The sequence below is a fragment of the Vanessa atalanta genome, chromosome 10, assembly GCF_905147765.1.
Source record: "Vanessa atalanta chromosome 10, ilVanAtal1.2, whole genome shotgun sequence".
Classification (NCBI taxonomy): domain Eukaryota; kingdom Metazoa; phylum Arthropoda; class Insecta; order Lepidoptera; family Nymphalidae; genus Vanessa; species Vanessa atalanta.
Window position 1 is genome coordinate 83,913 of NC_061880.1, and position 22,825 is coordinate 106,737.

A 22,825-nucleotide genomic window follows, 5' to 3' on the forward strand; every position below is an offset into this window, starting at 1 on the left:
AACCTCAGCTAACAAGTATATTGTTACTGGTTCAAGTTTGATACAAAATTAAAAATTAACAATCTCATCCATGCACCGTTTATTTTAAAAGGTACTTTATGGAATGTTTGATTGAATCAAATGATAAATTATCAAAGTTAACTATAAAAAGACTAAAATAAATTAAACATAGATAGAGAGGTCGCTGGCATCAGGTCAATTAAATGGGTTCTGATGATCGATACTAAAGGTATAATTTATTTATCTTTTATTCACCCTCGTCGGTCGACGATCAGTTAACCAATATTATAACAGGTGTTTATGGTTTTGTTAAATATGGAATAAAAAATGATATTTTTTTTTACGGCAATTTACATTTTTATAAGTAATGTTTGTAATAAACGGTATTTATAATCTGTAAACACTGTTCTCTGATTGTCTGAATAATCTGTTCCCACTGCTTATTTCCAGTGTGTGTTTTCAGTCTATAACGTTTTGTGTTTTTCATTTAATTTTCTCAGTGAAGAAAATTTTATACTTTTATGCGCCCAAAAAATGACCGCTGAGAACGAAAGGGAAATATATCACAAATTAGAAGCCATGAAAGAGATCAGGTGAGTATTTAACTTACTACTGAGTTTGGTAGAATGCCTTTTGCACCTGTAGACACGATCAATAAACACTTGACACCCCTATGTTTTCTTTTAATTCGCGGCTTAAATAAACAATGTTATTAATTATTGGTTGAATTTCAAATTAATCCTTATAATAAATATTAAAAGAAAAAATAGAAAGCCATAATATCATCGGATGTTTGGGGCAGGGTTTATACGAAAAATATTTAATTGCTTGTGTTTTATTAAAAAATAATATTATTATACATGAATTTCTATAAATGTTCAATTTATTTATTTATATAATTTATTATATAACAATTCAATAAAATCCTATTATCCTGCATTGAAAATTGATTAATGATTAATTAATAAAACTTTCAACGTTACAGAAATAAGACAATTACTTTAGAACGCTTAAAGCGAAGCATTTTAAATGAGGTCCGTAGTGGCGATCAGGAGGGGCGCTGCCTTGCTCAATACAAAAGAGAAATGGAGTTGCTTCAACAAGAGAAGATGAGCCACGTAGAAGAACTGAGGCAAATACATGCTGACATAAATGCTGTAAGTAGCTTCCAGTTTAATTTTGACCATGTTACAAATCAAATACAGCTCACGTATGACTCTCTGCACACACATTCTTGTAAGCTATTCCTGCATTAGCTATTATGATATGCACATTGAAGATAAGCATTAAATTACAGCAAAATAATTATAGTATAACTGTAAAGCGAATGTACCAGTTAAAACAAGATGTAGTACAAAAATAGCATGGTAGTGTAAACACCAGATGTGTTCAGTGATGTTTGTTTTGTTAGCTCTGAGAACAATTGTAACTTCTCGCATTGTTTATATTATCTGGGAGCTCTCACTGAGGGCAAACTAGCCTATTATTTATCAATACTTTTTAATGTTGTTATCAGAGGCTTATTTAATATATCTATAGTAATACATTTGAGTTTAATTTTTTATAATATCACTTTATGTACTCAAGATTTATGATCAAGGTAAGAAATTTGGCTGGTCTTCTAAAATTACACACATCGATTTTATAAATGTCATTTTTCAGATGGAGACGGTCATAAAGCAGACGGAGGAGAGCATGTCTCGCAAGCTGTCCAATGCGTCCCGTCTGCACGAGGACTACCGGCCGCTGAAGACCGAGGTGGACCTGCTCCGGCGACAGTGCCTCGGCCTGGACCGGCTGCCCGACCTGCACGAGGAGGAGGGCAGCCCCATAACGCCCGAGTGAGTTCCGCGACAAGCGCCATCCCGCTCCCCCGCCCCCGCCCCCGCCCCGGTCGCCACTAACGCCGTGTGCTTGCAGCCGCTTCCCGCCGGCGGCGCCGCGCGCGGGCCCGGCGGGCGCGGCGGCCGCCTTCCTGGCGCCCGCGCCGCGCAAGCCGCCGCCGCCGCCGCCCGCGTTCAGGTCTGCTCTCGAACGAGATTTCCTTACCGTCTCGCTGAGGTTCGATCGTGTTTCTTATGTTGCGCCCCCCACCTTCCCCCGGATCCCGACCCCCGAGTCCGCTCGCTACGTTTATTTTGTTTTTCGAATCAATAATTGTTTTGCGTTTAAATAAACGTCAAACAATTTTAACATTTAGTACATTTTATGAAATCGTTAATTAATTGTAATTAGTAGCAATTTCCTCGTATCGATCTCTATCGTTTAACTTTTTAAATTTAGTCACTTAAATGATATACAACTTAGATTAAAAAATGTTTTACGTTGGTTAGATGACGTTACTGCGTCCAATATTCACTGGAACAATTCGGTTGAATAAGCTTTAGACCTTATCTCTAAGAGAAGAGCAGACCCTTACCTTACCTTTTTTATTTTATGATAAAACACAAATTAGCACAGATTTCGATTGTTTCTCCTTTTGTAAATAACATATATTTTGAAAGACCCGAAATACGAGACGGGTGAAATGAATCAATTGGCTCTGTGAGACTATATCACGAGCAGAGCCAAGGTGTATTGCCACTTGCAGACAGCAGCCGCCGCCCATGAAGTCGTGCCTGTCGTGCCACCAGCAGATCCACCGCAACGCGCCCATCTGTCCGCTCTGCAAGGCCAAGAGTCGCTCCAGGAACCCCAAGAAGCCCAAGAAGAAATAGTCCACCCCCCACTAGCCGGCGCTCCCCGCCCACACCCCACCGCGTGTTATTGGTTACCTGCTTCTCGAGAACAGGCCCTCTATCGTTTCGTGAGCTCACTCGTAGTGCCCAGTGATCTGAGTTCTTACTCTACTTAAAAGTATTCTTTAATTTTCTACATATACACAATGTACACAATGAACGGAATGTTTAAATATATATAATAATGGATGTTGTCACGTTGAGTGATTGTACTTTAAGCTTAATGTTAGTAGATACATCTTGATGGTTGTAAATAATAGTATTATATATTTATTAGGTCGGTGTTTCGTCTCGTGTAAGAACAAGCTAGTATTGAGGAGATTAAAATAGATTGTGCCAAATTGAAATGTAAATATTAATTCAGGACGTAGTTGTTTATTGTAAACTAAAGGCAGACTGTACAGTCTGAAGAAGTTAGTGTTAAATGTGCAAACTAATTGCTGCTATAAATCTTTTCTACGTGATCAGGAGAAAAATAATATTAATAGTAATTCAACCACACTCAATGGCCAAACATGATAAAACAGAAATTGAATGATTCTTAATTTGAGGGATGATTTTTTAATAGTTAGGTAACTTATAAATATTTATAGTCAGTTCAGTTTTTATTGTCAGTTTTCGAAAAGAAAATTTGACAAACGGTCAATTTTTCTTCGATCAAACTTAACTGGTGGTCTGATAATCCGTTAATATAATATTCTAAACTTGTGTCGATATGATGAATTCTGTTTGTGCCAGTTAGTCTTTGTTCTTGAATTATTGTGCTGTATATATCTCCATCTAAATTACATTCATATAATAATTGTGATAGATGTAAATGTGTTTGTGTCGGTCGGTCAAGTTCTCTGTAAATAGCTGCACACTCACTGTGAATATCATTTGTTTTTACAATATACAATTTTCGTGTCAATGACTTGTTTATTATATTTGTAGTGTATAGTTTTAGCCCCGAGATATCTATATTGAACTTAACTCACTTCATCTTCTATAATATATATGTAAGTAAATAATATAATATATAATTGTAAAACTCATGCTTAAACAAACATACTCTCGTCGGGATGTTTTTAACAAAGTAGGAATACTCACTGTTGCATCACAATATATTTACAACAATATTATGTATATTCACGGTAGCATTGATCACTTTGATAAAATCAGTGATAATCATTGTATGTGCACAAGAAGTAAGGATAATCTTAGAGCGCCAAGTTTCCGACTCCGCAAAGTCAATAATCATTTTTGGGTCAAGGTATCCGCCGCTTCTATAATAAAATTCCGCATACATTTTTAACTTTGCTGTTTCATAGATTCAAGTCATTTGTAAAAAATATATCGGTAAAGAATGCATATTATTCGATACAAGATTATATTGCTTATATTATCAAGATACTTCGATACAAGATTATATTATCCTCTTCCCCCGGACCGCCGCAAGGTGTATACGTGTTTTGAGTCTGTGCAATTTGTTTCTTTTTTTTTTTTTTTAAATTAATTCAATTTAAAACTTTAAATCAAAATTTAAATTTAAATTTACGAGAACAATTCGCGAGCGCCTGGTACCCTGGTACTTTGCCGATCTGATTATTGGCTGTAAATAACACGAGCTCCGCCCTACAGGTACGCCTCTATGGTTCTTATACGTCCAACAGCGCTCACGCACCTGCATTGCCCGCCTTAGACTCCGCTACTTACATTCAATAAGTGATTTTAGCCATTATTTCATTGATTTAAAATGGACAATTCTATGTTGGATTCTGCACTGAATGTAATGGTTAAAAAAAACACGCCGCCGAACTTCATAGCCACCCGTAGTAAAAGATCTACGAAAGATGTTAATGCCTCCGATTTTGAAGGTTTTAAAACCGAAATTAAATCTATGATAAGCAGTTATTTTAACCAGCAGAATGAGAAAATTAAAGACATCGTTATGACACTTAAGGAAATGCAACAAGTCAATATAAATATTGAAGGTTCGTTATCTTTTATAACGGCACAAAACGAAGAATTGAAAAAGCAGATAAATATTCTAGAAAATCAAACTAAAGAAGATAGGAAGCGTATTAACCTCTTGGAAGAAAAATTGGATGAACTACAAAGAAGTCAGAGAAAAAATAATTTTGAATTAAAAAATATACCAAAAAAAAGTGACGAGACCAAAGAAGACCTACTAGCCATGGTCACAAGTCTTGCGACTAATGTCGGTTGCAATTTAAACACGCACGATGTTAAAGACATATATCGAGTCCACAATAAAAAAGAAACCTCTACTACATCTATCATAATTGAAACAAATTCGACAATTTTAAAAACTGAAATGTTAAGAATGGGAAAACAATACAATATCAAGCATAAAAGCAAGCTCTGTGCAAAGCATCTCGGCTTTCGTACTGCGGAAGATACGCCTATCTTCCTAACGGAGCACTTAACACCCCGTGCGTCTCGGCTTTATTATCTTGCACGAGACCTATCGAAATCCAAGGGTTATAAGTTCTGCTGGACTGCACATGGTAAGGTATATGTGAGAAAACTAGATAACTCGCCCATAGTCAATATCACTAATGAAGCCCAGGTACAACAATTAATAGCAACAAACAAATGACTAGATTTTGTTGTCTTATATTTTTATTTAGAGTTACTTGTCTTCTCATAAATTTATTTGAATCTATATTTGAAGTTTGATTTGTTTTTTAAATTTTATATGTTAGGGTTTTTAGATGTTCCTTGTTTATACATATGTCAAATATATTGTTCTAAAAGATTGTTTACGACAAAAATACCATCTTACACACAAATAAATTATATTCAAAATTTAATTAATATTATATATTTACACACCATAACACTACACACTTCAACACTTCACTCACCTACATATCATAGGCAACTTGCCCACACTTATTACCTACTACACTCAAAAAAATTATTACCTACTATGAATTTTGTTCTCTCAGTCGTAACTATAATTGCAAATATGATTCGCGATGCCTATAAAAAATATAAGCAGAGGAATTATACTAAAAATAAAGTAACACTTTACATATATGATTATAATTTTAGTTTACTAAGATATACAACTTCGTTTAAATTTGCAACCAGTTCTTCTACTATAATAAAATGAATGACTTAATACAAAATATAAATGAAATTGACAAATTAAGTATCTCCCGTACTGCTTTCTGTAATCAGACAGAACTTAATAATCATTATATAATAAATAATAACGACTTTACTATAATTTCACAAAATATTAGAAGCATATATTGTAATTTCGATAGCTTTGTACTTACGTTATCCAGTCTTACTTTTACACCGGATGTTATAGTTTTGACAGAATGTCGAATAAATCAAGACAAAGCTATACCTACACTCAATAACTACACATCGCACGCTACTACATACAACTTAAATCAGAATGACGGTGTTATTGTCTTCGTAAAAAATACTCTACAATATAATGTCAAAGAAATAAAATTAAACCAAGCCTCATGTTTACAATTAGACATTTTGAATTATATTATATATTGTATATATCGCTCTCCGTCCAATAGTAATGCAGAAAGTTTTATTGATTCTCTAAACGAACACCTTTACACTTTAAATACACAAAAACACATAATCATAACTGGAGATATTAATATTAATCTGATACCGAAACCTAATGAACAGTCGTATGAACGTCACAATAGGATAAATTATTTAGATGCACTATCAGCCCATGGTATTTCACCAGGTCACGTCATGCCTACAAGAAATGAAAGTTGCCTTGACCATTTTATGTTAAAAATAAGAAGGGCTAAAAGCTCTTCTTTCGTAGCTGTATTACAGACGTCTGTTACGGATCATTACACTGTCTTACTATGTATCTACAAAAATAAAACCAGGCATGACGCACAAAAAACAAAAACTATTATTGACTTTGAAGGAGCTCTAAAATATCTACAAGAAAAACATCTAGAACAATTACTATTAAGTAATGATCCAAACAAAATTACTGATTATCTTTTACAACAACTAATGGATTCACTTAACTGCAATACAAAAATAATAAAACGTTCTAAAAACAATCGCATTATGAAACCCTGGATTACAGAAGGAATACTTAGATGCATCAGGGCTCGAAATAAACTTCAAAAGCAATTACGTAACGACCCTTGTAATGAAATTAAAAAAATCTCATATACACGATACAGAAATCACTGTAACAATCTTATAAAGAAATTAAAAAGAAAATATGAACGACAATTACTCATGGGATCTTTAAAGAACAATAAATTACTCTGGCACAATATAAAAACAATAACTTATTCCACTAAATCAAGACGACCCAACTTCGAACTTAAATACCTAAAGCCTTCCCCACTTGAATCTGCTAACTATATAAATAATCATTTCTCAAATATTGGTAAACATCTTGCCCGGGAAATTGAACCAACTGTAACTCAAATGACTTGAATCACTACTTACAGAGTCTACCTAGTCAATCTCAATCTCTTGTTTTATTGAATACTGACCATAAAGAAGTAGATACCATAATTAAAAATCTGAAATTAAATAGTGCTCCTGGTTGGGATAACATTTCTTCAAGTTATTTTAAATATGTTAAAAACGAAATTATCTCAGTTATTACTCACCTGGTCAATTTATGCTTCAAAACGGGAATATTCCCAAATTCATTAAAAAAGTCTATAATTACTCCCGTGTACAAGGGCGGGGATAGAGACGATATAAACAATTACAGGCCAATTTCAGTTCTACCAGTATTGTCAAAAGTGATAGAGAAAATGTTGAATGGTAGGCTATTGAGTTACTTACGGGCTTTTAAAATAATTTCTCCTTGTCAATTTGGTTTCCAGCAGAATGTCTCGACACAAGACGCTGTTTCATCTTTAGTTTCGTTAGTTTCAGAAAATCTCGATAAAGGAAAAAAATGTCTTTCTGTCTTTATCGACATAAAAAAAGCTTTTGATACAGTCTCTATCCCTGTCCTTCTACATAAATTAGAAAAAATAGGAATAAGGGGACCACCCCACACAATATTTAAAGACTACCTTTCTAATAGAATTCAAAAGACTAAACTAGATCAACTTAACTGTAGTGGCGAGGCTCGTGTATCTTACGGCGTTCCGCAAGGAAGTGTTTTGGGCCCCACTCTCTTTTTAATTTATCTGAACGATCTATGTACTATGACTATTAAAAATGCAAAAATAATTTCTTACGCAGATGACACTGCTATTGTTTTCTCTGGTCATTCGTGGGACGCTGTTAGAAAGAGCACTGAAGAAGGTATGGCTCAAGTTGCAATTTGGCTAAAACTAAATTTTCTAACATTAAATACTCATAAAACTAACTTTATCACTTTCAGTATAAAAAATAGTTCACAACCCAAAACAAATTTTCGTATAAAAATTCATAATTGTAATAAAGTAAGAGGTAAAAACTGCAATTGTCCATTAATAAATAAAGTAAGTCAAATAAAATACTTGGGAATAATGGTCGACCAGAACTTGTCATGGTACCCGCAAATTGAACATGTTGCGGCACGCATTAGGAAGTTCACGTGGATGTTCAAATCACTGAGACATATTGCAACCAATAATACTGTAAACGACTCCTCAAACAATCTTTTAAATCAAATTTATATAGCTTTGGTGCAATCCATAATAACATACTGTTTACCTATTTGGGGAGGTGCACGTAAAACACGTTTCATGGAAATTGAACGAGCTCAAAGAGCATTGATTAAAGTAATGTTCTTTAAAAAACAACGGTTTAGTACTGAAAGACTCTATGAAGAAAGTGGTTTGTTAACTGTACGGAAATTATATATTGTGCATACTGTTCTAAATAAACACAAGTCTTTAACCTACGATATATCGTTACTCAATAAACGTATAGCATATAATGTTATATCTATCCCTGCTACTAAAACAGTCTTCGCTAGTATTCAGTATGATAATAGATCTGCCTATTTATATAATAAAATAAATAAATACGTTGATATATATTCAAAAACTTGTAAAGAGTGTAAAATTAAAATAATAAAATGGATAAAATCTTTAAGTTTTCAAGAAACGGATTTTTTTTTAGAATATAGGAACTAACATTTATATCCTACTCACACCAACATGCACATACAAAACACACACACACACACACACAAATGCGCACGCGCACGCATGCATACACATACATTTTAATCCCACATTTGCTTCCTTTTTGGTAATTACTTCTCTTATTATTACTTTTTTATATTGTTTCTTTATTATTGTTGTACTTTAAATATCTTGTATACTTGTACCTAATTCGTGATATGGAAGAGCGGAGTTTCCTGGCACAGGCTTTTCATATGCTTAAAAGGAGACTCCAACAACTTTATATTTAAGTACAAACTTGTTAAATAAAACATACTTTTTAAAAAAAAACATACTTTTAAAAAAAAAAAAATTGATGATAAAAAAGCGTGGAGTTAATGCTTGTTGACTTCCAGGCAGAAGACATGACGTACATATATAATTGTATTTAACTAACATGACTGTATTTTTATATGTTGAAAAAGATTAACTACTGAGTTTCTTGCCGGTTCTTCTCGGTAGAATCTACATTCCGAACCGGTGGTAGCTTTACTTTAAGGAATTTGTTAAATGACGATTCAAAAGTGCTCGTAAAAGCCTACTTGAATAAAGTATATTTTGATTTGATTTGATTTAACAAAATATCTTAAGAAATTGAGCACGTGGAAACTGAGCTGAGCAGTATGTTGCAATGCGAATAATAACAAGAAGATCAGCCACTCATCGGGTATTCTACCGGCAAACAGGAATGCCTCGTATTGCTGTGTTCCGGTTTGAAGGATGAGAGAGTCAGTGTAACTACAAACGACAAACATCTTAGTTCCCAAGGTTGATGGGGATGGAAGGAATGGTTAACAGTCAGTTATAGTTGACATGGGTACGTCGCGATCGACGTAAGCTTGTTATGAAGTGGCCGCGCCAGAATTATTTGAAACGTTGATTTTTATAAATTATTAAACAATGGCGCATAGTGGCCTACATATATTATAAAAAAATCTATATAACATATAACCTGTATTCGTGTCCGATATGGTTTGGCGGATATTGAACGAATCACCAAAATAGTAAGTTACAATTAAAAAAGTAGTTTTAATTTAAAAAAAAAACAATTTACTCAACGTTTTCTACGTTGATGAGCCTACGTTGATATAACGAGTTATAAGTATTCATAAAAATATAAAACATAAATACTCCATAGCTTACGCCCGCACTTGTAACTAATCTATCTTAATGTGAAAGTTAACCTCTCTTAAACATTAGAATGATAAGTATTATCTACTTGTATCTACGTAATAAATATTTGTTGGATCTAGGTCAGACGAAAGCGTCACGTGATTGACCCACGGGTCACGGGCTGCGACGCAAACTGTTATCGCACAGACGCACACACTAACAACATATACGCGGCTTGTCAATAATTGTCGCGCTTCTTTCTGCATAGCTACATGACATAAATAAAGAACAATATTAAGTAAGTCCCATGTGTGTGTACTTATTATACATTTATAATAGGTATATTATTTACTTTACTATTAAACAAGAAAATATTTATTTAATTATAACAATATTCTAAAAGTGGCAAGTTGACTTATTAAGTAAATAACGGCTGTTTTAACTTTATAATCATGAATAGTAAAATAATTACTCATCGAATGTGTTGAACAATCATATTAATTGTGTCGCAGTTCAAACTGCTTACAAAGTAAATATAAAAGTAGGTGACAAAGGTCAGTAGCCCCACAACCTGCATCGCTTGCGAGAGACAATACTTAATAGAATTTATTTAATTAAACTATTTAACTCGACTTTAAACAAGAAAGATTTTCTCAATTCAGTTGTATTTTTTTGTTACTTCAAAACTCAGTAATTTATGAGCCGATTTGAAAAAAATATTTTTGCTTATGAGGATTACCTACTAACTGTTTGGTCGCATTTAAATTTGAAAAAAATATAGTGGTTTTAATTTTTTATGGGCTCGAATTTTATTTACTTATTATTACTTTTCTCGAAATATAATTTTTTAAATTTCCCGGCGATTAATGTAGCAGCTAAACACACAATGCATATATTTCTTGCTAAAAAATGTCAAAAAAAATCGATTTAAAAGATTTAAGCAATTAGACCGAACAATTTTTTGCTCATTAAATAATCATGTTTATGCTAGTGCACATACAAGTACGTGACATGATCTGCTCAAACTGTTTCCTATTGATTAAAGGTTAGATCGATGCTAATCGATTTGATCCAGTCAATTCCGAATGCGTCGTGTTTTGCATTACAGCGCTTTTGTTAATAATGAAGATAAATTCACTCAGGTCTGCCTGATGCCTCTGAAGCTGAAGACCAAATTAGATCTAAAAATGGAGAAAACCCATGAGGGTCTGACTTCTGGATCAGATCCACCAAAATGGGTTTTAGTTATAAAAGTTTAATATAGAAGTTGGTAATTTAGTCAGCTCATAATTCTCGTCGAGTCGAGTCTTTTTTTTCATTCTGAAAGTTGTGTTTTATGTTTGATTACTGGAATAATATAATCTATTGCTTGTAACAAACAAATTAATTTCATAGATATTTTTCAAAATAATTGCATTTATTGTTGCTTAGTGAATGTGATTTTATAGTTTATTCGAATGTTTACAAGGTTATAGATATGACTGCACCTCGAGAACGAAACGTCGCTTTCCGTATATCATAAAATTATAAAATTTGTACGAAAAACGATACTGATCTTTGAAAAAATCTTATTATACTTCGATACAAGTTACAATGAGACGACAAGATTCATTATGTTCACGTACGGTTGATTAATTCATTTGTAATTGTTTACATTTTAATTAAACAAATTCTTGACTGAGCTATTAAATGATCACCTATCGCCTCGTTAGAATTTATTTTGCGAGTCGCTGTTATATTTTATGATTACACTTCTGCTATACGTATCTAGTAACAACTCCTGCGGACGTACCGGACTCATCGCACCTCATTAGGTACTCATCATATTTTTGAAATCGGAAATCATTACGATGTTCGTTAAGAATTTTGATAATCGACATCTATTCTAATATTTAAAGAGGTAACATGTTTTTGTTTGTATTTAGTGTGTACCCTACGGAACTAATGATCCAATTAAAAAGAATAAACTACATTATTCTTTAAAGCTATAAATTATATTTATATCGTGCACATTAGCTGAGTTATCACAATTTGTGTCTGGTAAATAATTTTCATACGCCGTCCAAAAAGTAGTTTAATATTAAATCAATGTATTCTAGTCTGATCAGTTTTCAATAATTCTAATTCTACATAAAAGTCCTTGACACGTTAGCTTTTCCACTTAATTTTACTTATATTTGTTGTAAGTTTAGTGTTCTTATGTTCCGTTGAGTCTGTGTACATAGGATGTGTACTTAGTTTTATATTGGCCAGGCTATAAATAGTATAAAACGTAAAAGTTATCTTGTTAAAAAAGTCTATAGAAATGGCTGCGATTGCCTTTATCTATCTTTTAAGTTACACTAATTGTAAGAATTTTTATCTATTACAGACCCACTTTTCATATAGGTAGGCGGACGAGCAAATGGGCCACCAGATGGTAAGTGGTCACCTGCGAAACTAAGATGTTATGTCACTTGTGCCTGTAGTTACACTGGCTCACTCACTCTTCAAACCGGAATACAGCAACACTGGGTACTGCTGTTTGGCGGTAGAATACAAAGCTCTACCACCAAATTACAGCTCTTGCAAAATTTTGTAAGTTACCTTGACCATTTAATATGCGCAACGGAAAAATCATTCGCAGCAAAAGGGGTCCCCGGATAAATAAAATTTTGACCTCTGCACAAATTTAAATTTTGAATGATTGTCGTGAAAAAATTCTGGTCGTGAATATTGCGCAATCACATTACGAAACAAATGTTTTTTTATATTATACAAACCTATCTTTCATTTATAATAGACTTGTAAAAATTAATATGCCTCATCTATTTTTGGTAAGCGAACTTATTATCAAAGACAAATAAACGACATTGACACTGCCTTGCGCGAGCCTTCTACTTAATCCCGAATATTAATTGAATTTTAGACGATTTTAGATATCGAAACTTAAGAAACAAAACTAAAGTGGAGATAAGAATGTTAGTTTTATAAATAACAAAGATATATTAATGAAGTTTGTAGCGCAATATTACAAATATTAATCACAATACGGCAGAGCTGGATTGAAAACGTGTGGTATGTGTAAAAGTAAGGTTTGTTTATTTCCTAGTACCTTGATTGCAATAGGCTACAGTTGGTATAAAACGTATCTCTGGTCAATCAAAACAATACAAGCGCACGCTCGGCGACAAACGTGTTCGACACTCGGAGGTACTCGCTCACTCACCCACTCGCCCACTCGCCCACTCGGCACTCGCTGCGGGCTACAGAAGGAAAAGGAAACACATCGTTTTTATAAAATATTTATTATCTATTTTTTTATTCTATATCACATGAATCAATGACAGATAAAAACTTTACTGAATATTTTCACTTAAAATGATTAACTTAAGGCTAGGAATGTGAGAAGGCTCCCGAGGCGGCGGCGAGGCCGCTCAGACGAGCGGGTAGGAGGCGGCCGAGGCGATGCCGCAGTGGTTGTCGCGGTTGCGCGCCATCTTGATGTAGCCGAGCTCCCCCCACGAGCGCCCCCACGAGTTCTTCACGAGCCAGTAGTCGCCGCCCTCCTCGTCCGTGCCGTAGCCCACCACCAGCACCTGCGGCGGCGGACCGAGCTCACGATTAATGCTTCACTACTACTACGACCCACATGTCTATTCGTAGTAACACGAACAATTAGCCATTTATACCAGTTTATACTCGGCGCGAGTGAACCGAGCTCGATAACGATTGTGATGAGGCCGATCGACCAATCCCATTTGTAGGGAGGATATAATTGTACCAACGCAGCAACAGGATGTGGAGCACGCAACATGAGCGCTGAGCGCTGAGCGGCTCGGGCGATCGCTGAGATTGCGTCCGAACGTTTAACTTGAACTGTTATTACTCGATAAGCCGTTGTAATACATTAATTGTAATGAATCAGCGCGTAAGTGCGCCCGTTTGAGATATGAAAGAGTGACAACTTGTTTATTTTATTAGATATAATGCGTCGACCTAAGCGCGGAGTCATTTAGATACGATACTTACGACATTGCAAAACCAGACGATACCGTACCGTCTCACTCAACATAATATTATAACGTAGTCGTTCTTTTTTTTAATAATAAGTCTGTCGGTTCAAAGCTATAAGGATAGTGGGCGACGACTCACCCCGTGGTCGAGGTTGCTGGAGGAGCAGTTCTCGTCGTAGTAGACTCCGGTAGCATAGAGCTGGAAGGACTCCTGGCTGGCGTCGATGGCGACGGAGACGGGCCCCACGGTGGCCACGGCCTGCTTCAGCTTCTCCTCGTCGCCCTCGGGCACGTCCACGAAGCCCACGTCGTCCGCGCCCACGTTCTTGGGGTTGTACCTGCAACGGGCGGCGACGGGGCGGTCAGTGGCTGTGCGGGCGGCGGCAGTCCGGCGCGGCCGGCGCTCACGCGTACCTGCACTTGTCGTCGACGGCCTCGTAGGGGTAGGTCTTCTCCATGTCGATGCCCCCGTTGTCGCGGATGTACTTGAAGGCGTTGTCCATGAGGCCGCCGTTGCAGCCGTTGTTACCGTACGCGCTGGAGCAGTCGATCAGGTTCTGCTCCGACAGCGACACGAGGAAGCCGCTCTTGCGGAAGTGCTGCGCCTCCAGCGCGCCCGTCTGCGGCCGCCGGACAGACGCGGGTTTAGGCGCTATTTAGAGGAAACTGCGACGTGTGTCGCCGGCCCCACTGCGGCCCACGGAAGCTTGGCGAAACATTTGTTGTGAAATGTTTCAATTTTAGATAAATATAAACAAGTGTATGGTGAATATTTATTTTTTCAAACAATATGATTGTGACATTTTATGAGTTTTTACTAGTTCAGGAATATCAAATTTATATAATTCATACGAGTTAAAGCCATTCGTCACCAATAAGTCAAATTGTTCCAAATTGTTCCAAAAATAAAAAGTTCTTTCCCACACTCGATACTAGATTATCGATATTTGCTAATGATTGCGTGAGATCGTCGTGTGAATATAAATATATGTATATGTATGTATGTATGGCTTCGTGGCATCAACAGAAGATACTAATAATCTCATTAGAAAACCTACACTAAATAATCTTTTAACAAAATATTGAGAGAACTTTCGAAGTATTCGTGTTACTAACACGAAGCCCTACAGTCGGATCCGATTTCTATCAAAATGTAACGTTATTGTTATGTTATTGTGGCAGATGGAATTTAAAACTCAAATATAAAAGTTTATCGAGTGAATCAGAGTGAGTCACTTCGCGAGTGAATAATACATAATCGCATGCGAACAGAACACTCACGCCCCTCGTGGGTAACAACAATAATATTACAACGATATACAACGACCGGATTACAGGAATGGACAATGTTTTATAATAAATGGCAATATCATCACTTTTTTTAACCGTTTTGACATTGAGTCATAATTTAAATATTGTCACATTGGCGGAGAACGGGACTCGTGTATCCAATAAGCTAACACGAACGTTCATATCGAACACTTATCTAAGCTAAGTTTATAGCTGATGCAATTACAACGTATGTTGCATCAAACCTAATGTTGATGGGTAACATTTTGTGTCATTGGAGGAGGGCGGATACTCACGGCGCTGAAGGACCAGCAGGAGCCGCACTTGCCCTGGTCCTTGACATCGGTGACCGCGCCCTGCGTGCGCCAGTCCACCTGCTGCGGCAGCACCACGTTGGCGGGCGACAGGAACGTGGCTCCGCGCGAGTCCCGGCCCTTGCTGTAGAGCCCCTTGTTGTGTCTGCCGACGGAAGAGCTTCGTTCTTACTCGAGTCGAAGAGCTGAACTAGTTTAGCATGCGCGGTTACAAAGTCGAACAGTACACATTATATATAACAGAAGCTCAAACTGATGTCAAAAAAGACTAAGTCCACGCTTTTTTATCATTAATATAATACTGTATTAAGTAATATGCCTTATTTATCAATGTTTTTTTATATATATATATATGAACTTCTATGAAATAATACCGATATAATAGAAACGAATACCGCGCCCCAGGGTGGACGTATTAACTTTGAGAAGTCGGAAACTATGTGTTATCAGTTTACTTTTCTTCCTCGTGTTCTATACAAGGATTGTCACCGTTTCATTCCGAAGGGAGTCTCGAGCTGCCAGATTATAAAGAGACCGGAGGAGAGACTATTAATATCTGACTTCTAACTCTACTTTTATCAGCGTTGATGCATAGTCTACTAATTCATAATAAGCCTTTTCCTTCAACTTTTAAAAATCATCAGTAAATAATACAATATCACAAACAAATCATCCACACAAATACACCTCAACATCAAAAGGATGATCTTCTATATGTATAACAAAAATAAAAAGGGACCCAATATTGATTCTTGTTTAAAATTTACAATCCATTGTTTTAAATTATCAATAACATTGCTCCTCCGAAAATTGTTATGTAAAATGAATAAACCCACACCGAACACCATTATACAATTAATTACTGTACTATTCGTCATTGTAATCACTAAACACTCAACAAGGATAATTATAAATTATTTCCAAGGGAAACGTCTTGGCTTGCAGATATAAATGTTTGTTTGAATATACATATTAAAACTTGCAAATCATGTAATTACATCACACAATAATACTGTGGGGTTTTTTGCTTCAACGAAGTCAAGTCAATGTTTTTTTTTAAAGTTCGTGATCAAACTAAACCAGTCGCCGAGAAAGATGAACTGATCACAGGGTTGTGCTCCCCGAGCTCAAGCGAGCAAAGAGACCCAAAAGCAGCTCAAGTCGTCAAGCAGGCATTGACCTTAGGTCCGTCATTTTGCTTCGCTGCGGTGTGAAAAGATATTTGCAAACTCGTTCGTTACAAAATGTATTACGAGATACTTGAACATGTATTCAAACCGGATTTCAATAAACGTCCGACAACAACGCTTGGGAACAACTCATTATATCATATCATTAAGTAGGAAGTCCTAAGTTTGTTAGTAAATAATAAACGTAATTGTCTATGTGATTATCTTAGTACTTATGATATGTTATCAGCGCCAGAGGGTCCCCATAGCTTTAAATACAGTAATATAGAGTAATAAAAACGCAATCGACACTAGTCTTGCGATAATAAAACAACATTATAATAGAAAATCTTCAAAATTGGATAAATAGCACACGTCATTTAATTAGCTTACTGGCGACCTACCTAAAACTTTGTCTTTCAATGACAAAATAAGGCCACGAGGAGGAAAAAATAACGACATTAATGTTATGGAACACAAAGAAGTTCCTCAATACGTCTTATCGTGTCGAAGTAGTAGGGAGTCCCGAATGTGTTTGTTTAACTTCGATAAGAAAACAAAAACAAGAGCGACGCGAGCAGCATGTAAGCGAGAGCCGATCGACGCGTAGCGCCCGTCACGTGACGTGACGGTGTACGAGCTACGAGTTGCGCTTACGACGCAAGAGGCAGAGGTCGAAGACTTTGGATCCAAACAAAGCGATTTTAAGGTCACTGGAACTATGTTTACCGATTTAAATTCGATATCATCGGTGAAGAAAATATTACTTTTCAGAGATAAGATAAGGATTAATTTAATGTAATGCTAAAATGTTCTTTTTTTGTTTTACAAGGAGAACTTTACAGGTAAGGGGTACGTTTTGAGGATCGATATAACCTCAGTTTTTATTGTTTTGATCGAGCATGACGTCACACGAGTGAGGTGGATCGGAGCTCGTAAGGTACGCGGTAGGCGTGCACTCACTTGGCGGTGCGGTTGAACCCGTTCATGGTGTGCACGAACTCGTGGTGCAGCATGTCGGCGTACTTGTTGGTGCCGAGGCGGTACGTCACCTGGCCGCGCTCGAAGCGCTGGTTGTGCTTCGCCACCTTATGTTTGTTCTCAGCGTAGATCTTCATACGGAATCGTTCCTCGGTCTCGCTTTCGTACGATTTCTTGTGTTCGAGCTAGTTCAAACGATGTTTTCATTGTCACTCAATTATATTACAAAAAAAATGTCGGCTTGAATTTTAAATACAAAATCCATGGTAAAGATAATAATAATCATTATACAACTATTCGACGTAAAATCAAAAAGATGGTACATTAAAACTGAATATTGAAGTACTATTTTATTACGTGATTTTGCTTACCTTGAAGGCGTTCCATTCCTCGCGGACGAGGTCGAAGAAGCTGACGGCACTGACCGCCGCCACTAACACCAAGAGCACAGCTAGGCTCTTCATTGTCTACATTCAAAATCATAAGATTGGTACAAAAAATGAGTCAAAAGGGGAAATATATTTGTAAAAAAAAGAAAGTTTATATTATTTTTTTTCAACGGATTAGTTAAGTAGGTAATACCTATTTAAAAACAAAGTACCCTATGGAGGAGGACGCTTTGTTTCGTGGAAAAAATTGTCTTAGTGGGTAATTTGGAAACTTAATTTATACCTAGTTTTGTTAAATTAAGTTTCCAATTCCAAATTACTGCATTCTCGTTAACTGTTATGAATTTCTTAATGAATCAATCATTGCAAAAATAATATTAAAATCGACCCACTAGTACACGACTGACAACTACATAACAACATAGCACGCAATACAAAGAAATAGGTGTGGTGTGATTTATAAATTATAAAAATATAATTCATGATTTGTCTTACCTTAATTTATATTTAAAGTATGATCAGTTGGCGTAACTAATGCGAAGAAATAAGAATAGACAGCAGCAGCAAAACACGTTTAGAAACTTCAAGTACTAAGTCGTTAACTAATATGCGAAAGGAAAAATGCAAGTCACACGCAGACGTGAGTTCTACTCGACTGCGCCAGCTAAATTACTTTTGTAAACAGCTAACTTTGTGTTTGTCGCTTACTTGCTTTTTATACCAATCAACATTCAATTTCGATCTTACATTCGTACGATTACGAACTAATCAACTTGATCTAAGGAACAAATTACTCTAAAAAGAATGAATGAACGAACATATTCGCCACAGATAGAAATATATTTTTTTTTTAATTTACAGATTAATAATTGTTAAAAATCAATGATCTAAATAATTCTGGCGTGGATTAAATGTATATAATTAATAAATAAATAACTATAATAACAACTATCAACCATGGAAACTAAGATGTTATGACCCTTATGCCTGAAATGCCATTTGCTTTTGCTCACTCACCCTTTAAGCCGGAACACAAGAACACTACAATGTCTGGTGATGATATTGTTTTATAATGTACATATTTTAGAAACACCACTGTGAAAAAATGTTTATAAAAATATATTCATTTACATAAGAATTTTTAATGGCATTAATTATACATAAACCAAAATTAAAAATAGTCCTTTTCATTGTATCATTAAGAGAATCGTGGCGGAAAAAGTCCACCTTTCGACTCGCATCTTTGCTCAAAGCACAGCGATGTTTTCAGTCGGAGACCAATTGATATGCGAAAACATTCATTTTCTAAAAGTGTTCTAAAATTTTTAGAGGGTAAAGAATGCAACCAGTTGTGTCATATTTATAGTCATAGGTAACGTATGCGACACTTCAATTGATAATCTTAGAACCAGGGCACGGTGTGTTATGTCATGTAGCGTGACCAATGGATAATCCTCAAGTTTTTTTTTAGTAACTTACTTAGGTATATTGTCATCGGGGCACTTTACCTTCCATTGCCTCTGTAACATTTGTGATTTTATACTGAATTATAGAAATAATATATAGCAACACTAAAATAAACGTCAATTGTCAATACAACAAGATTATGACAATTGACAAATGTTTCAAATTTGTGCATGTGGGACAGCGAGTTTGTTATTATCGTATGAAAAATGACCAAAGAAGGAGTAAAAAACAATTTAAATAAAAAAAAGCACCGGCTTTTTAAGCCTAAAAAGAAAAAGAGTGTGGAAGAAGATGCAGCTATTCAATATTTGCAGGCGCAGTATGACAAGGTATGGTTTTTGAAGTATGCTCAAATTTTATGTGATTATTTATGTATGGATACTTCCTGATAATAAAATTCTAATTTCAGATTGTTCCGGTTGAAATAAAATCATTTAAGGATTTACCTTTGTCACAAAAGACTTTAAAAGGTCTTAAAGAAAACAATTTTTTTACTCCAACAGACATACAAAAGCTAGCTATAGGTTATGCTTTGCAGGGTAAGGATATATTGGGGGCTGCTAAGACGGGCTCAGGGAAGACATTAGCTTTTTTGGTACCAATATTGGAAATATTATTCTGTAAAAAATGGACTAGGATGGATGGTGTTGGAGCCCTCGTTATATCACCAACTAGGGAGTTAGCTTATCAGATATATGAAACTCTTAGGAAAGTAGGCCACCTGCATGATTTTTCTGCTGGTCTAATAATTGGTGGTCAAAATCTTAAATTTGAAAGGAAGAGAATGGATCAAATGAATATTCTTATATGTACTCCAGGACGTCTTTTGCAACATATGGATGAGAATCCTCTATTTGATTGCAGTCAGCTACAGATTCTAGTGCTAGATGAAGCTGACCGTTGCCTTGACTTGGGCTTTGAGGCCACAATGAATGCTATAATAGAAAATTTGCCACCTAAGAGGCAAACACTATTATTTTCAGCTACACAAACTAAATCTGTCAAAGATTTGGCAAGACTGAGCTTGTCTTTTCCTACATATGTAGCACCTCATGAACAAGCTGCTACTGTTACTCCCGAGTCTCTGCAACAAAGCTACATTGTTTGTGAAGTAGATGAGAAGGTTGGAATCTTATGGTCTTTCATCAGGAACCATCTTAAGCAAAAGGTGTTAGTATTTATGGCTACATGTAAACAAGTAAAGTACACTTATGATTTATTTTGTAAATTGAGGCCAGGAGTTAGTCTTCTTGCTCTTTATGGTACACTACATCAAGAGAAAAGAGAAAAAATCTATCAAGAATTCTGCAGAAAGTCAAATGTAATCCTGTTTGCTACAGACTTAGCTTCCAGAGGGTTAGACTTTCCTAAAGTGAACTGGGTTATACAGTATGATTGTCCAGAAAATGTTGATACTTACATACATAGAGCTGGTCGTACTGCTCGTGGGGTGCTCGGCAAAGGTGAAGGACTGCTGATGCTATTGCCACATGAGGAGAAAATCATTGAAGATCTTAATAAAAATAAAATTCCTATAAATAAAATATCTGTTGATCCATCAAAAGTAATGTCACCTCAAAGAAAAATAGAAAGTCTACTTTCAGATAACACAGATCTTAAACAAACAGCACAAAGAGCATTTGTTAGTTATTTAAAATCTGTTTATTTGATGAAGAATAAAGATATCTTTAATATTCACTTGATAGACACAGATGCCTATGCTAGATCATTAGGTCTAATAGTTCCACCGAGAATAAGATTTCTGCAGAAATATAATAAAACTTCAATAGGCATACATGAGCCAGATGCCACAAATACCGATGATGCTGTTGAAAAATTAAAAGCAAACGCTTCAAATGATGAAGGATCCGATCAGAGTGAGTCTGAAAATATGAATGAGCTAGCAAGGGAAGGAACTAAAAAATCTAAAATAAAGAAAGAAATACCTAAATTTGATTTTCATAATGACAATGAAGATAGTGATGAAGATGGTTTCCTCCAAGTCAAAAAGAAAAATGTGCATGTAGACATACCTTCGGTCCCAATTGATGGTAACAGAGAGTCAAAAAAGAATACCAAGCCTTTGACTAAGGCTGCAGTTGCTAAAAAAATACTTAAAAAGAAAATAAAAGTTAACACTATGGTGAAGTTTACAGAAGATGGTGAAGCAATAGAAGATGATAAAAAAGATGTAAAGTCTGATTTGGCTAAACAATTTGTAAATGAAAATGTTGGTGGAATAGATATTGAGAAAGCTAAGGAAGTTTTGCGAGAAGAAGATAAATTCGACAAAATGAGATTTAGAGAAAAAGTGAAAGCAAAACATAAGGAACAAAAACGAAAACTGAAAAATAAAAAAGATAATGAAAGAGAAAAAGATGACTTTGGATCACAATCTGAGTCCGATGGACCTGATTTATCATGGCTTCCAGATCCTGACAAAGTTTATGGTGCTAATGACGATGAAGATGACAACAGTAGTCATAATAAAGAACCAAACTCATTTGATAATACTTCAGAAATTTACAGTTCATCAGAAAGTGATAAATCTGAGAGGAATGAAATATATCACAGGTTAGATTCACGAAAGTTAGTGTGTTCATTATTGGTTATTAATAGAGTATTGTTTAATTATTATTTTTTTCAGACCTACAAAGAGAAAGCTGCTTGTGAGTAAAGGCATACCACAAGAAAGTATAATTCCTCGCAAAGTGAAGAAGATTGAAGATGTGTCTGCATCACTTTCGGTACAAGAGGCTGAGGCTCTTGCAATGCAATTGTTGCAGTCAAAATAATTATAACAAAAAGATTTTGTTATTGTGATATAATGCTTATTATTTAAGTAAATAAACAATAATGTAAACTTATTGTTTTTTCATTGTTGCAATATCCATTCAAGATTGTCTTTTATTTATGAGACTTCTTTCATTAACAGCCTGTAAATTTCCCACTGCTGGGCTAAGGCCTCCTCTCCCTTTGAGGAGAACTTTTGGAGCATATTCCACCGCGCTGCTCCAATGCAGGTTGGTGGAATACACATGTGGCAGAATTTGTAATGACCTCTACACTACACAAAATAATTCACTCTAAAATAGATTCTTCTACCTTGTTATTATATATTAATTTTAATATAAAATTTAGATCTCGTCGTGTACACTTGAATAGTTTCGTACTCAGTGTTCACAGTAATAATACATCATATTATAAACCAATTGTTAGATTTTGTCGTACTTAC

General features: G+C 35.4%; 3 protein-coding genes across 3 annotated transcripts; 2 read left to right on the top strand and 1 right to left on the bottom strand.

The window, feature by feature from the left end:
- The first annotated feature begins 436 nt into the window (after window positions 1–436).
- On the top strand, window positions 437–3,648 carry LOC125066988 (zinc finger C4H2 domain-containing protein). Its single transcript, XM_047675340.1, has 5 exons — window positions 437–593; window positions 986–1,157; window positions 1,663–1,841; window positions 1,921–2,061; window positions 2,591–3,648. The coding sequence occupies exons 1-5, from the start codon at window positions 535–537 to the stop codon at window positions 2,715–2,717; spliced, it is 678 nt and encodes a 225-aa protein (XP_047531296.1). The 5' UTR covers window positions 437–534; the 3' UTR covers window positions 2,718–3,648.
- A 9,605-nt stretch (window positions 3,649–13,253) lies between these two features.
- LOC125067113 (cathepsin L) lies at window positions 13,254–18,809 on the bottom strand. Its single transcript, XM_047675502.1, has 7 exons — window positions 18,619–18,809; window positions 18,106–18,201; window positions 17,717–17,919; window positions 15,567–15,729; window positions 14,395–14,600; window positions 14,120–14,318; window positions 13,254–13,563 (listed from the first exon to the last, which is right to left on the bottom strand). Exons 2-7 carry the CDS (start codon window positions 18,196–18,198, stop codon window positions 13,402–13,404), a joined length of 1,026 nt encoding a protein of 341 aa, XP_047531458.1. The 5' UTR covers window positions 18,199–18,201; window positions 18,619–18,809; the 3' UTR covers window positions 13,254–13,401.
- A 931-nt stretch (window positions 18,810–19,740) lies between these two features.
- On the top strand, window positions 19,741–22,448 carry LOC125067112 (probable ATP-dependent RNA helicase DDX10). The gene is made up of 3 exons (XM_047675501.1): window positions 19,741–19,919; window positions 20,000–22,164; window positions 22,238–22,448. Exons 1-3 carry the CDS (start codon window positions 19,797–19,799, stop codon window positions 22,383–22,385), a joined length of 2,436 nt encoding a protein of 811 aa, XP_047531457.1. The 5' UTR covers window positions 19,741–19,796; the 3' UTR covers window positions 22,386–22,448.
- Window positions 22,449–22,825: the final 377 nt, after the last annotated feature.

Excerpts from the sequence above, each read along its gene's own strand:
- LOC125066988 (XM_047675340.1), top strand. The coding sequence starts at position 535 with ATGACCGCTGAGAACGAAAGGGAAATATATCACAAATTAGAAGCCATG. Across the intron at positions 1,158-1,662 it reads TACATGCTGACATAAATGCT|ATGGAGACGGTCATAAAGCA; the intron begins GTAAGTAGCTTC and ends GTCATTTTTCAG. Across the intron at positions 2,062-2,590 it reads TTCCTTACCGTCTCGCTGAG|ACAGCAGCCGCCGCCCATGA; the intron begins GTTCGATCGTGT and ends TGCCACTTGCAG.
- LOC125067113 (XM_047675502.1), bottom strand. The coding sequence starts at position 18,198 with ATGAAGAGCCTAGCTGTGCTCTTGGTGTTAGTGGCGGCGGTCAGTGCC. Across the intron at positions 15,730-17,716 it reads GGGTTCAACCGCACCGCCAA|ACACAACAAGGGGCTCTACA; the intron begins GTGAGTGCACGC and ends TTCCGTCGGCAG. Across the intron at positions 14,601-15,566 it reads CCTGCTGGTCCTTCAGCGCC|ACGGGCGCGCTGGAGGCGCA; the intron begins GTGAGTATCCGC and ends CGGCGGCCGCAG.
- LOC125067112 (XM_047675501.1), top strand. The coding sequence starts at position 19,797 with ATGACCAAAGAAGGAGTAAAAAACAATTTAAATAAAAAAAAGCACCGG. Across the intron at positions 19,920-19,999 it reads TGCAGGCGCAGTATGACAAG|ATTGTTCCGGTTGAAATAAA; the intron begins GTATGGTTTTTG and ends TTCTAATTTCAG. Across the intron at positions 22,165-22,237 it reads AGGAATGAAATATATCACAG|ACCTACAAAGAGAAAGCTGC; the intron begins GTTAGATTCACG and ends TATTTTTTTCAG.